Raw genomic sequence first — 13,419 nt, forward strand, 5'->3', positions numbered from 1 at the left:
GCTAAAGTTTCACTGGTCCCGCCCCCTGAAGCTCAGAGTGGGCCCACCATATAAAATGAGTTTGACGTCCTTGCCTTAGTGGTCAGTTTATAGTATGTCACAGTCCTGCAAACCCAGAGGATAAAGATGCGTCCAGGTTCTGACTGCAGGTCCGCTGCCTCGCTCTTACTGCGCTCAAGTACAGACCTCGGTTTAAATCACTGAAATGAATTTGGGGCTGATTATCCTGGATGTTTACTGCTCGGTCAAAAGAAAAGCGATGAAAATCAATCCAGTGTTAAATCATCTTCAAGGATATTTTAGTGAACTAAAGGTGTCTAAACACAAAAACCAGCTGTGAAAAATACAAATCAACTCTAGACTTTTGATGGCTGTAAATTAACTGCATTTAAGTGTTTGTATTCAGATAACTGCTCTGAACTTATGTATAGAATAGAATAGAATAGAATAGAATAGAATAGAATAATCCTTTAATTGTCCCGCAGGGGGAAATTTGGTTCTAAAGGCAGCAAAAAACACCTTTACAAGCAGAAGAGGACACAGGACGGAGACACACAAAATTGTTACATATTTCCATCATGGACATTTGTTACCAAAACAGTTCTGTGCTGTTATTAAAATGAAAGTACAGATAAATATCAAACCCAGGCTGTAGTGTGCAAACAGAGCAGGATATGAAAGTAGTTTAAATAGTTAAGAATATTTAGGATAATTAGAAAAGTGCAGATTGTGTCTCGTACCTGTGCATTCAAAAGTAGACGTGTAACTAACTAAGTTAGTGTATATAAACTGAGAAAAGTAGTTGTAACAGTAGTTGTTCGGTTGATTAGTGGAAATTTACTCCACGACTAAAAACATTGAACCCAACACTGAAACTAACAAAGCTGAACCCAAAATCTTAACGAGTAAACCAAAACAAGCAAACCTGCTGTGGAAAGTGAAGAAAAGTGAACAGATTTCAGAACAAAATAGAAATAAAAACTCTGATGTTGCTGTATGTTTGCTTATTGTAATCACATTACATTTCAAGACAGCTCCGACTGATTTCTAACAGAAGCCGCCTGATGAACGATGTCTGTCAGGACAGTTTAAAGGACTAAATGAGGGGCAGTGTTCATGTACGAGACTGATGAGTAACTTGAACGTGACGTCTGTGTTAAGGAAATGTAACCGAGCTCCGTCAGTGATGCATCAGCGTGTCCTGTGCTCATATCACCATATACGTGGTTATACCCAGGTCACAATTCAATTGAAAAAAGTCAGTGCACACACACACACACACACACACACACACACACACACACACACACACACTAAGCTTATGCATGGAGCAGATTAAATCTATAACTCTCCTGCGTTTGTGTTTTTATGAAGAACATTTGTACCCCCTCTCTCCGCCCCCTCCTCCTCTCTCAGTTGCCCCAGTAGCAACGTCTACTTTTGGGGTCACTGCCTCCGCGATCCTGCCCGCGCACAGCAGAGCCTGAATTGCAAAGGTTAATGGTATTGTCTGTCGGCAGAGGAACACACCGCTATGCCTCAGCGCCCGAGGGAGAAAGCCAGCACATTAATGCTAATCAGTTAGCGCTCTTTAGCATAATTTGGCCATCCGCTTTTGTGATTTATGATATTTTCAGTGAAGTTGTCAGGTTGAGAGGGCTACGTGCTGTGGTTATTCAATATCAGGCAGATTTTTTTGTATTTGCACGAGGAGCTGATTTAATGAAGATGAGTTTTAGAGCAGCAAACAGTCAATAAATAACAGTCTGTAAGTAGAACGGTGGGATGAAATAGTTCATTGCCTGATTTTAACATTTGGTTAAAAAAAAGAAAGAAGGAAACTGTTGTGTCTCCTTTACCCGTCCTAAACCTCCAGTTTAGTGAGCTGCATTCAGATTTTAGTATCCCAAACTGAAGCGAGTCCTTGAGTTGCTCACTTTAGATTTTGTCTCCATATTTGATGCAAAGCAGTTATCGCTGTGCTGTTTCTGCACGATGCAGAGAGCACGCCTGAGTTAATGCAATGCAAGCCCAACAGTCTTTAACTTCTCATTCGTTGGGGTTTTTCTCAAGGTGTCCCTTTATAAATACAACATCTCATTGTGAGTGCATAAATTACACTCTGCACATCTATAAATCTGTTGGTGCTCACAGAGGTGATGGCAAAGGCGAGTCATCATTAATTGTGGATGGATCTACTATGAAATTTCCAGAACTAAGAAATAAATTTTCTTCACTGTGAGGCAGGAAACTCCTGACAAAGTGTGTAACAGGAGAAAAATCTGTGCAGTTCACCTTGTCGTTGTAGTCGTGGGTTCACGGTCAGAATAATCTTGGTGGCTCATATACATTTTTTAATTTAAACACTGGTTTTCAGCCATGCATCCAGATTCTGCTGCTGATCTGAGAGGCAGCAGTCGAAGCAGGGACCTCCTCTAGTGCTGAGGTGTCACCAAGCTGGCTGAGAAACATAATCTGACCAGTGAGCTCTTCCTGTGGTCTCCTACTGGTAGGACTGTGATTCCTACGATGCCCAAACCACCTCATCTGGTTTCCTTATAGAAGAGTAGCAGCTTTAGTCTGAGTCCCTCTCAGGTGACCGAACTACAGCTACTGCTGGATGGAACAAACTGAAATGAGCTGTGGGCCCCTGCTGGCACTGTCGTCTCACTGGAGGGTCACTGTAGTGTTCAAGTAGCAAAAGAAACCACAAATGTTTGTTTGGTACCACTGCTTGCATCCACGATCGTAGGCGAGGGCGGGAACGTAGACTGAGCAGTAAATCGACAGCTTTGATTTCACGCTCAGCTCTCTTCACCGTGAAGATTGGTACAGCGTTCAGATCCCTGCTGACTCCTCCTCTCTCCACCCACTTGAGATACTTGAACTCCTCCCAAACACACCATTTTCTGGCCTCTGACTTTTCTTCCCAGCTGCTTCACGCTTGGCTGCAAACCCTCCAGTTTAAGCGAGAGGTCACTTCCTGATGAAGCCAGAAGATCGGCAGAAAGCACAGAGGTGATCCCGAGGCCACCAAGCCAGAAACCGCCGGCCACACTTTACTATCCATGAAAGTTACGAACAACAAGTTTCAAGTCAAACTTTGTTATTTTTATAATTCAGCATCTGCTTTTGCCAGTTTGTTTTCGTCTGTTCTGTTTTTATCGGCACTTCTTAACGCCTCACTCATGACTGAGGTGAAATATGCATTTCCCTTAAAATCATTAAGCTAATGCGTCATAATAAAGTGATGCGCAGGTCCTGAGCTCTTCCCACTGTAACACCAGAGGAAACAATGTGGTATTTATCAGTGGAATCTGCCTCCTCCTCCTCTGCTGTGCACTCAGTGATGCTTGGCTGTCATGCAGGTGGATGGTGATAATATAAGGGTAGTGTAGAGCTTCCAGACAGGAGATGGTGCCAGATAAGAAGACAGGCCCTCTCAGGGAGGTAAGGAAGCCCCTCCCTAAGCACTCAGCAACTTATCTGGGTAGTTCAGAGGAGGCTGTAGGTCTGTGAGCGAACCGCGGCGTACGGCCGTCTTACACGTTTGGCACAAGTTGTTACTGATGTCGTGGTGATAATGGTGGCTTTCTCTTCACTCGCCGTTTATTTCAATATTAATATCAGTGCTGTCTGACATGTGCCTTGGTTGGTGGACATCCAGGTGTTCTCCAGACTGAGTGCAAATAAGGCAAAAGCTGCACACGTGATCTGTCCACTGCTGAAGCAGCCGATGCTGCACGCCTGACCCCACAGGCTGATATTGAGACACATTTGCATGTGCACGTCCAGTTTGTAGCAGGGGCCCGTGTTATACTTTAGTCTTGACCACAGAACTCGTAATATTTTAAAGAAATGCTGCTTTGATGTTAAACTGCGCTTTGCAGTCTTTGCTGTAAAAACTGAGCAGCAGTTTCTTCGTTTGCTTACAGGCCTGCAGACTGTTACTGAGGGCTGCTGCTGGCCTGCAGACTGTTACTGAGGGCTGCTGCTGGCCTGCAGACTGTTACTGAGGGCTGCTGCTGGCCTGCAGACTGTTACTGAGGGCTGCTGCTGGCCTGAAGACTGTTACTGAGGGCTGCTGCAGGCCTGCAGACTGTTACTGAGGGCTGCTGCAGGCCTGCAGACTGTTACTGAGGGCTGCTGCAGGCCTGCAGACTGTTACGGAGGGCTGCTGCAGGCCTGCAGACTGTTGCTGAGGGCTGCTGCAGGCCTGCAGACTGTTACTGAGGGCTGCTGCTGGCCTGCAGACTGTTACTGAGGGCTGCTGCAGGCCTGCAGACTGTTACTGAGGGCTGCTGCAGGCCTGCAGACTGTTACGGAGGGCTGCTGCAGGCCTGCAGACTGTTGCTGAGGGCTGCTGCAGGCCTGCAGACTGTTACTGAGGGCTGCTGCTGGCCTGCAGACTGTTACTGAGGGCTGCTGCTGGCCTGCAGACTGTTACTGAGGGCTGCTGCTGGCCTGCAGACTGTTACTGAGGGCTGCTGCTGGCCTGAAGACTGTTACTGAGGGCTGCTGCAGGCCTGCAGACTGTTACTGAGGGCTGCTGCAGGCCTGCAGACTGTTACGGAGGGCTGCTGCTGGCCTGCAGACTGTTACGGAGGGCTGCTGCTGGCCTGCAGACTGTTACTGAGGGCTGCTGCAGGCCTGCAGACTGTTACTGAGGGCTGCTGCTGGCCTGCAGACTGTTACTGAGGGCTGCTGCTGGCCTGCAGACTGTTACTGAGGGCTGCTGCTGGCCTGAAGACTGTTACTGAGGGCTGCTGCAGGCCTGCAGACTGTTACTGAGGGCTGCTGCAGGCCTGCAGACTGTTACTGAGGGCTGCTGCTGGCCTGCAGACTGTTACGGAGGGCTGCTGCTGGCCTGCAGACTGTTACTGAGGGCTGCTGCAGGCCTGCAGACTGTTACTGAGGGCTGCTGCTGGCCTGCAGACTGTTACTGAGGGCTGCTGCAGGCCTGCAGACTGTTACTGAGGGCTGCTGCAGGCCTGCAGACTGTTGCTGAGGGCTGCTGCTGGCCTGCAGACTGTTACTGAGGGCTGCTGCAGGCCTGCAGACTGTTACTGAGGGCTGCTGCTGGCCTGCAGACTGTTACTGAGGGCTGCTGCTGGCCTGCAGACTGTTACTGAGGGCTGCTGCAGGCCTGCAGACTGTTACTGAGGGCTGCTGCAGGCCTGCAGACTGTTACTGAGGGCTGCTGCAGGCCTGCAGACTGTTGCTGAGGGCTGCTGCTGGCCTGCAGACTGTTACTGAGGGCTGCTGCAGGCCTGCAGACTGTTACTGAGGGCTGCTGCTGGCCTGCAGACTGTTACTGAGGGCTGCTGCTGGCCTGCAGACTGTTACTGAGGGCTGCTGCTGGCCTGCAGACCACGCTTTGAGAACCCTGACTGTGAATTGTTCCATTGTCATGCCCATGTCTCCTTTCCTTTAACAAACAAACACCTTTATTTGGCACATACACAATTATACAGAGTACAACATGCAGTGAAATTCTTGTGTCCAAGCTGCAGACAGGCTGCGGGGGTTGGGGTTTTGTTTTTTTGCATGGGGGGTCTAGCCAGGACCCTTACTGGATACCGGGTGGGAATCAAACTTGTGACTCCCGTTCTGAAGGTGTGTAGTCCTACCACCACACCATCCAGCTTCCTTCCCTCCACTTGAACTGGTTTTGGCTGATTCAGGCACAAGTGTGCAGAAAAAAAGGCGCCTTTGATGTTTCCTGCTCATCCTTCATGCAGATCATTAAAGGTTTGCAATGCAAACAGCAGCACATTTATACCTGTAATGACGTTACTGAATTTAGTACAATAATGTGTTAAATTACTGCAAAATAAAAAACAGTTTCATGCGTGCACGTGGAAAAGAAACAGCAGCGCGAGCTCTTCACAGACCAGAGCGAGCACCGGTGAGAATGACAGCGCGCAGCAAACCAGCAGGACTGAAGGCAGCCGTAGAGACGTTACTGCAGGTTAATCGGACACTTTATTAGATTCATCAGTGAGATAGTAGAAGGGTATCAGCTGTTACTGCGATCAGCTGATCAGCCTGGAATTAAAGTTAAGCTTGACTTAAGCTTCTTATCACTGAAGGACATGTTTTTGTTTCTGTTTCCAAAGTTTGATGCTTTAGGTGAGCGTGTTAGCTGCACTTTGACTGATGAGGACACACAGTTTATTTATGGCACATAATCACAAACATTTGAAATGAAAAGCTACACTGTTCACAGAAAAACAATCTGATAAAGCAGTAGTATTCAGATTACTCCTAAATGTTTTTGAGAACTGTAGTAAAGTCTGCTTCATGAAAACGTATCATAACCACGTGGTCGGTGTGAATAACCTGATGATGGTCGCGTGTCTGAAGGACGTCCCAGGCAGCTGGTCATCTGGGTGTTTTGTTGCTTTCATTATTTTAACCGACACATTTTGAACCTGTTTGTGATCATTTCTCCTGACTTTACTTCTTCGTTGGTGTTGCTTCCAGCTTCAACTTCCCATTTATCGCTCCATAACCCCCACAGCTTAGTGAAAGCCTGATTGGTGGCTGGTGGATCCAGCTGCTGTCGAAGGTTTATTAATCATCTGTGGGGAAAATATGTTTGAACACCGTTTGTCTCTTTGTGTGAGAAAACCAACACTGAGCTAATTAAAGTCCTGCTTTTTACAAAGTGGCACCAACTATCACATGACCTGATGACAGGTCAGATGATGTGGACGAACAGTTAGCTGCACACTGTGGCATCATGCTGATAGTTTAAACCCGGGCATGTGCTCGCTGCCTCTGTGTGTAAACATATGGAAAAACTCAGCAACTTTGACAGTTTTGTTTGGTGCTCCGCGCGTCCCTCTTAACCATCAGCGCGGTGCACTTTCAAGACTCCAGTTCCAATCTCTATTGTATTTTTCACGGCCTAATACAGGAGCCGAGTGTAGCTTAAATAACAGTTTATAAAGCTGTCGCAGAAGCGATGGTGTGGACAATACGGGTGACGTATTACAGCCTGACAGAAATCAAATTCCATAAAAATGAAATTGAAAACCCTCAGCGAGGCGGCCGTGCTGCTGAGTAGACAGCTCGTTTTAAAGTTTTCAGAGGACTGAGGAAAGCCGGCTCTGGGTGTTGCTGCCCATTTTGAGAACAAGCCGCAGGCCTGTGAAATCGCACACTGCTAATTTTCTGTCATATATTATTTTACGGCTGTATTTCTTTCTGTCACTCTGAGTTGTTAAAGTGTTGCCTGTGAAAATCTGATGTATGAGATGAAGGATTTTACGGTCATAATCTGAGAGTGGACTCACACAACAGCGGCGTTTATATTGTATTATAAATATATCCAGTGGTGGTGTTAGCGGCTCTGATGTTCTGATGAAAGTCATAAAGCCAGTGTAAACCACTGTAACCTCACAGAACTACAGGAAATAAACTGTATTTTATATAAAACCTTTATTTAAAGTGCAGATCTTAAGATCATGTGACCCCAGTAAGGCGTATAGCCTCTGTTGAACCAACAGCTGGTGTTTGACTCACAGAGCAAAAGTCACAGGAACGACTTTTTAAAGCCAGAACAGTTCCCATGAAAATCTCCAGTTTTTTATCAGCATGTCCTTAAGCTCAGTTTTTTTAATTCATTATGTAACTACCAAGATATCAGCTCAGACGGAAACTATTTAAACACCTCAGAAAGAAATCCCCTTGTGTGCAGCTAAGATTTCAGTGTGAGCATTTAAGATCAGGACATTTTTGTCGTGAGCAAAACCAAATGTAGACTGATGTTAATTTTATCATTATTGCATTTATAACAAACACTTAAAAAGAAGCGACAGGAGAAACACCCTTCAACTCTGTTATGAGTGACGTTGTATAGTTTGTCCACCAGAGGGCGCTCTGCAACTTCCCCGATAGCAACAAACATGTTTGGAACCAACAACCAGCTGATCCAAGAGTAAACAAGTAGATAAATAACTGCACACATGATTGTTTTTGTTCTGCCCAACACAAACTTTTATCAAGAACTATTTAATCCTCATACGACACCTTCAACCATGAGTCAGCTCCTAAATATGAAGCCTGACCTTAATTCAGCTCTTTGGTGGATTAGAAAGGACCTCCAGGCCTCCACTTTCTGGACCTTTGCTGTTTATTCACAGCATGCAGTGTTTGCATGTTTTTAATCTAAAAGTGCCTGTCTTTGTGTTTTACTTGCATAAAGCAGATGCCTCATGGCGATGGCCGCCTGCCCAGCCACAACGTGTCGTCTCAGTACCGCATGCACTCCTACTACCCAGCAGCCACCTACCTGACTCAGGGCCTGGGCTCCACCACCTGTGTGCCACCCTTCTTTAGCCTGGATGACAACAATAACAGCTGCTCTGAGACCATGGCAGCCTGTGAGTGACACACAACAACACGGGACACACACTTCTCAGGCTCCATAAACCTTTACCCAGACTATCAACAGTACATCGAAGGGAGGATTGCACTCGAATCCAGAGCGCCATAAAATGTACTTTTTACTTTGACTAAACTTTTTTACTTCCTGCTCCTGATGCAGTTCTGTGAAAGCAGGTCTGACCCGAGTGTTTCTGAAGCTACAAAGTTAAAAACAGCACTGCTCTGTGTCTTTTTGGCATGTTTAAAGATGAAGTCGATTTGATCCCCTGATCTCTGCAGCACATCTCAGACGCTGATCTCTTCTTAACGTAGCTGCTGACGGAGGTGGCTTGGATTTTGTGCCTTTCTCATACCTGTGAATGTGGGCTCATCAGATTGTGTTGCTTCACATGTTCAGCACAGCGTTTGTGGAACTTTGTAAAGACTGCATGTAAGTGCATGATAAGAGAGAAGATCCAGCATAAAGCAGAGGAGATAGAGGCAGGCTGGTCGACTAATAAGGCTAAATGGACATTAAGGACATTTAAAGGATTTGCTGTTTGATCAGATTTCAGCTTCAGATCAGGATTCTGGCTCTGCAGTGGACGTCGTTATTAGATTTAAATGTGTTCAGAGAGCACATGACATAATCTTAACAACTCTCAGATAAACCTGTTAGTAATAGAGGACTCCAGCATGCAGAGGTTCACATTTGCACGAGCACAGTGGTGCAAAGGCTGGTTTGACTGAGACATTGAGGGTTTGTTGCAGTTCTTGAGGTCTGGGTTAATATTTGCGATAACTTCTCTTTGTTTGTTTTTTGTCATTGTAGGGTTTGATGTTTTGATTTCTTTGGTGATTTTTATTATTTGTTGTAGTTTCTGTTCCCTCGAAGGATCTCGGACTGTTTTTGCTGTTTTTTTGGTGACTTCCTGTTTTCATTTGAAGTGTCTGGCTTCCAGTTTTACTTTTGTATCGTTTGTTTTGTGATTGTTGGTGCTGTTGTTGCGTTGAGCGCTCAGTCTTTGTTCATTTGTCTTCACACACCCTGACAGAAGGTGTCTCTCTGAGTTTCCCTGTGACGGAGCTGCGTCTGAGTCGGTGTTAAAACTCAGACTGTTGGACGGTCGTCTTATTTTCTGATGTTCTGCATTTGTTTCATGATTATTGCCGTTGTCTTTCACACCTGTTACCTGTACAGATCTGGGCTGTTCTAATCCACACCTCCCTCATTTTTGTGATCTTCTGATATATGTAGAATCACAAACCTGTAGGTTACATAAATAAATTCTGTAGCAATTAGCATAAAAAAATCTCTTTTTTCTCTTTCCTCGTGTGTTTGCCTCTTATAAACCTTTGCACATTGCAAAGATTCAGTTCTATAAAGCCTTAAATTAAACTCAAGTTTTCTTTTAACTATTTCTGACACTCTGGCACAGGATAATCCATTTTTCCTTTTCTTGCACTTGGCAACAGTGGGAAGGAAAAACTCACTTTTAACAGGAAGACAGCTGATGTGAAGGAAAGGGAGACACAAGGCACGCAGAGGAGGAGAGCCGGAGATTAATAATAACTAATGATAGGAAATGAATGAAAACGAGTCATAGACGCATCTTGGTTGCAGAGATTTATAACACTGTGAATATAACACTTTTCTTACCCTTTGGCTCAGCTCCCTTCATCATCTAAAACTGGGTTTGTTTTATTTTGAAGGAACTGAAGATGAAGGTTGTGTTTTATGTTATTGCTCATATATAAAGGCTATAGGGGAAGAGCATCAACAGTACAACATAAATATCCTTCTTTCAATGAAACGGAGCGCTGACACCACCAGCATCGCAAACCTAAAGACCCCCACGTCTCTCCTTGTGTCTGTATTTGTTTATGACTTTCACCTGTCCTTTTCCTGTGGGGGTCCCACGTCAGCCCCCTGCTGTGAATCGCCATGCTCCATTACAAGATAACAACGCTCTCTGTGGGTGGCCCCACAGTCAGTGGCAGAGGATCAGCCTGCCTCAGTCGTTCTTTCACCTTTATTGTGGTTTCTCAGCAGGAAGTGTGTACTTGCATATATACCTGGAGTTTTTTCATTAATCAGATTTTTAGCTTCTAAACTTTAGAAATTAAATGAGCTGATGTGTTTTTAAAGATACAGAACAGCCTTGGTGGCTTCCTGAATGTAATAAAACAGCACAGCAGATCCTCAAAGACATTAAAGTGGCTCAGTATAGCAGAGGGAGGCACAGAGCAGTGCGACTGTGAGACTGTGAGGATGTTTCCTGAGTACACTGCTAACGTTACAGTTACTTTATGTGTTTAATGTTAGCTGCTGCAAACATTTTGATTCCACATCAACGCTGCGCTGTCTCACACAAAAATGTGCGTTTCAGGGAATCATGAACTCATGCAGCACGAATTCTGGATTCTGGAAGTCTTTGAGCTGTGTAGTTTTTCCTGTGCTTGTGCACTTCCTCCTGATTCAGCTGTAAGGACAGACATGAACACTTGTCCCTGCACCTCAGTACAAACACAACAGAAACAACATTGATGGTGTTTTCAGGATTTTAAGTGTTCGTCCTGGTGACATCTGCACTACTCTCTTACAAATGTGATTTTGCTTGAAGCATCTGAGCTGCCACAGGAAACAGAGCCTGCTGATCTCAGCCCAGGTACCTGTTCTCCAACACATCAGGGACATAAAACACTCATTTGAACTGTTGGTTAGCATGCGAGGAAAGAAGGTTGCTAGCCCAGCCTTGTGTAACTTCAGTGTGCAGGTTTTTCCTGTTGAATGATGTGATTCAATATGTTTTAATGCCTCTTAAATACACAACAGTGTTTGTAGGCACCCTAGTGTTTGCTGGCTGGCCTCTCCCTTACAGATAGGGTGAGAAGTTCAGGGAGGGGCTCAGAGTAGAGCCGCTGCTGCTCCACATCGAAAGGAGCCAGCTGAGGTGGTTCGGGCATCTGACAAAGATGCCTCCTGGGCGCCTCCTGGGTGAGGTGTTCCGGGCATGTCCCACCGGGAGGAGGCCCCGGGGCAGACCCAGGACACGCTGGAGAGATTATATCTCTCGGCTGGCCTGGGAACGCCTTGATGTTCCCCCGGATAAGCTGGAGGAGGTGGCTGGGGAGAGCCCCCGCAACCCGGCCCCAGATAAAGCGGAAGAACATAGATGGATGTTTGTGGGCACGTATCATGTCTGTTAGACTGTGCTCCGTTTTGACTCTGATTAAATTGACTAATAAATTAGTCTCCATCAGATGTTATTGTTTGCTTGTTTCGATCTTCATTTTGTTGTAAAAAGGTAAAATCAGTGCTACAGTAAAGATAAACCGAGAACCTCCCCACGCCGTCTCGTTTCTCATATTTTATTAAATCATGTTTCACTTCAGCCGACCTTCATCAGGTACAAAAACCAGTGTTTTTAAAATGTTCACTCCCATCCACCCGGCAGAATTGGATGTTGAAACACTTGACACGTGTTTGCTGTTAATCAGATGATGGCGCATTATAATAAAAACACAGGAACAGACTCACTAAGCCTCTGACAGAAGCAGACTCGGGCACAGAGGATTTCTGCTTCCATCGGTGGGGTGAGTGGGCTCTGCTGTGGGCTAATACTGCAGCTACTGCTGCTCTGATAATGTGGTTCTCAGAAGGAATAACTGAGCGTTTAAAAGGGAGGCCTGTTGGGTGGAGAATGTTTTTCCTTGACTCAGCTTATTGTCATCATGCTTGCTTAGTTCAGACACAACCAAACTTGGTGTGTGGGTGTGCGCCGCGTCTCCCAGAGCTGGAAGATAAAGCGTGTTTCTGCAGACATGCTGCGTTTAATATGTCCACTGTTAGATCACTCCTGTGCTTCTGTAAACGGCGGCGTGCATGTGACAGGCCGCGGCCTTGATGTTTGCTGAGGCTCGTTCACATCTTATCAGCAAGTTTTTGGACAATGACCATTTTTGTAGCTTTGGCTGTGTGTGTGCACTGAAACTGCCAAGAAGTGAACACTTTCAGCTTCAACAGCTGCATCAACCGTGTCAGGATTATAAACACTTTTATACACAACTCCATCATCAGAGGCTCAGGAAGTGGCAGATAAAAAAGGTTTGTTTTTTATCTGCACATGAAAACATGAAAACTTGATGTTGATGGAAGTGAAGTTGGCCGTCATTAGACTGGAAATAAAGGCTCGTAATAAAACAGATGTGATGGAAGGTGCAGGTGACTGCTGGTTTTCTTTGTTTTGGTGTAAAATCATGTTTCTGATTTGGAGTTTTGCTCATTTGGAGTTCAAATGATGAGGAAGAGAAAACGTTTGTGTCCTGTGACAGTTTGGTTTGGACCTCAGCTCACAGCCGTGGTTCTGGTTCATGCCTTCAGGTGCACGGTGGTGCAGTGGTTACTACTGTGGCCTCACATCAGGAAGGTCCTGATTCCAAATCCACCGCCCGGCCGAGACCTTTACAGACTTGTACGTCTTCCTCCCACAGTCCAAAGACATGTTAAACTTAGTGGTTGTGAACTGGTCATAGGTGTGACTCGTGTGTTACCCCTGAAACAGACCAGCGACCCCCTCGCTCCACGGCAGCTGACATAGGCTCCTGCTTTCTGACAAGCACTCAGGAAAATGGACGGTCGGGTTCATAACTTGTTTTTTTTTAGAGGGATGCACAACAGAAACAGGGTGAAATGTATTTTTACTGCAGATCTGATCGACATCATCATGGACCAGCCTGTTAAGAATGACATCATCGTTTGTACCGTGAGCTTAGTGTCAGCTGACGGTCACAGCATCACTGTCGTCGTATTTAAACAGAACAATTCAGTGTAATCAATGAAATTCACTCTTTTCCTAAAGATAACTTTTGGACAAGAACTTTAATTATTATATAAAAGCAGTCGATTAATCATTAATCAAAAAATTTGTTACTTATAAGACAGAAAGTCCAATAATTGACCTAAAATAACTTGTTTTGCAGTAACCAGAAACAATCCAGCAAGAAAAAATGACTCATTTTAAGGTTAATAAGTAATCAATTAAT

General features: G+C 45.3%; 1 protein-coding gene across 2 annotated transcripts in view; it reads left to right on the forward strand.

The window, feature by feature from the left end:
- The window catches only part of dmrt1 (doublesex and mab-3 related transcription factor 1), a 36,928-nt gene that overhangs the window by 7,135 nt on the left and 16,374 nt on the right, over nt 1-13,419 (forward strand). Inside the window, exon 4 of one of the 2 annotated variants that reach the window (XM_085180054.1) lies at nt 8,216-8,390. In XM_085180054.1, coding sequence (XP_085036180.1) covers nt 8,216-8,390 — 175 coding nt within the window. Of the gene's footprint in view, nt 1-8,212; nt 8,391-13,419 lie in introns of both variants that reach the window. The other variant, XM_085180053.1, reaches the window with a different exon arrangement.

Source organism: Neolamprologus multifasciatus, chromosome 12 (genome assembly GCF_963576455.1).
Source record: "Neolamprologus multifasciatus chromosome 12, fNeoMul1.2, whole genome shotgun sequence".
NCBI lineage: Eukaryota > Metazoa > Chordata > Actinopteri > Cichliformes > Cichlidae > Neolamprologus > Neolamprologus multifasciatus.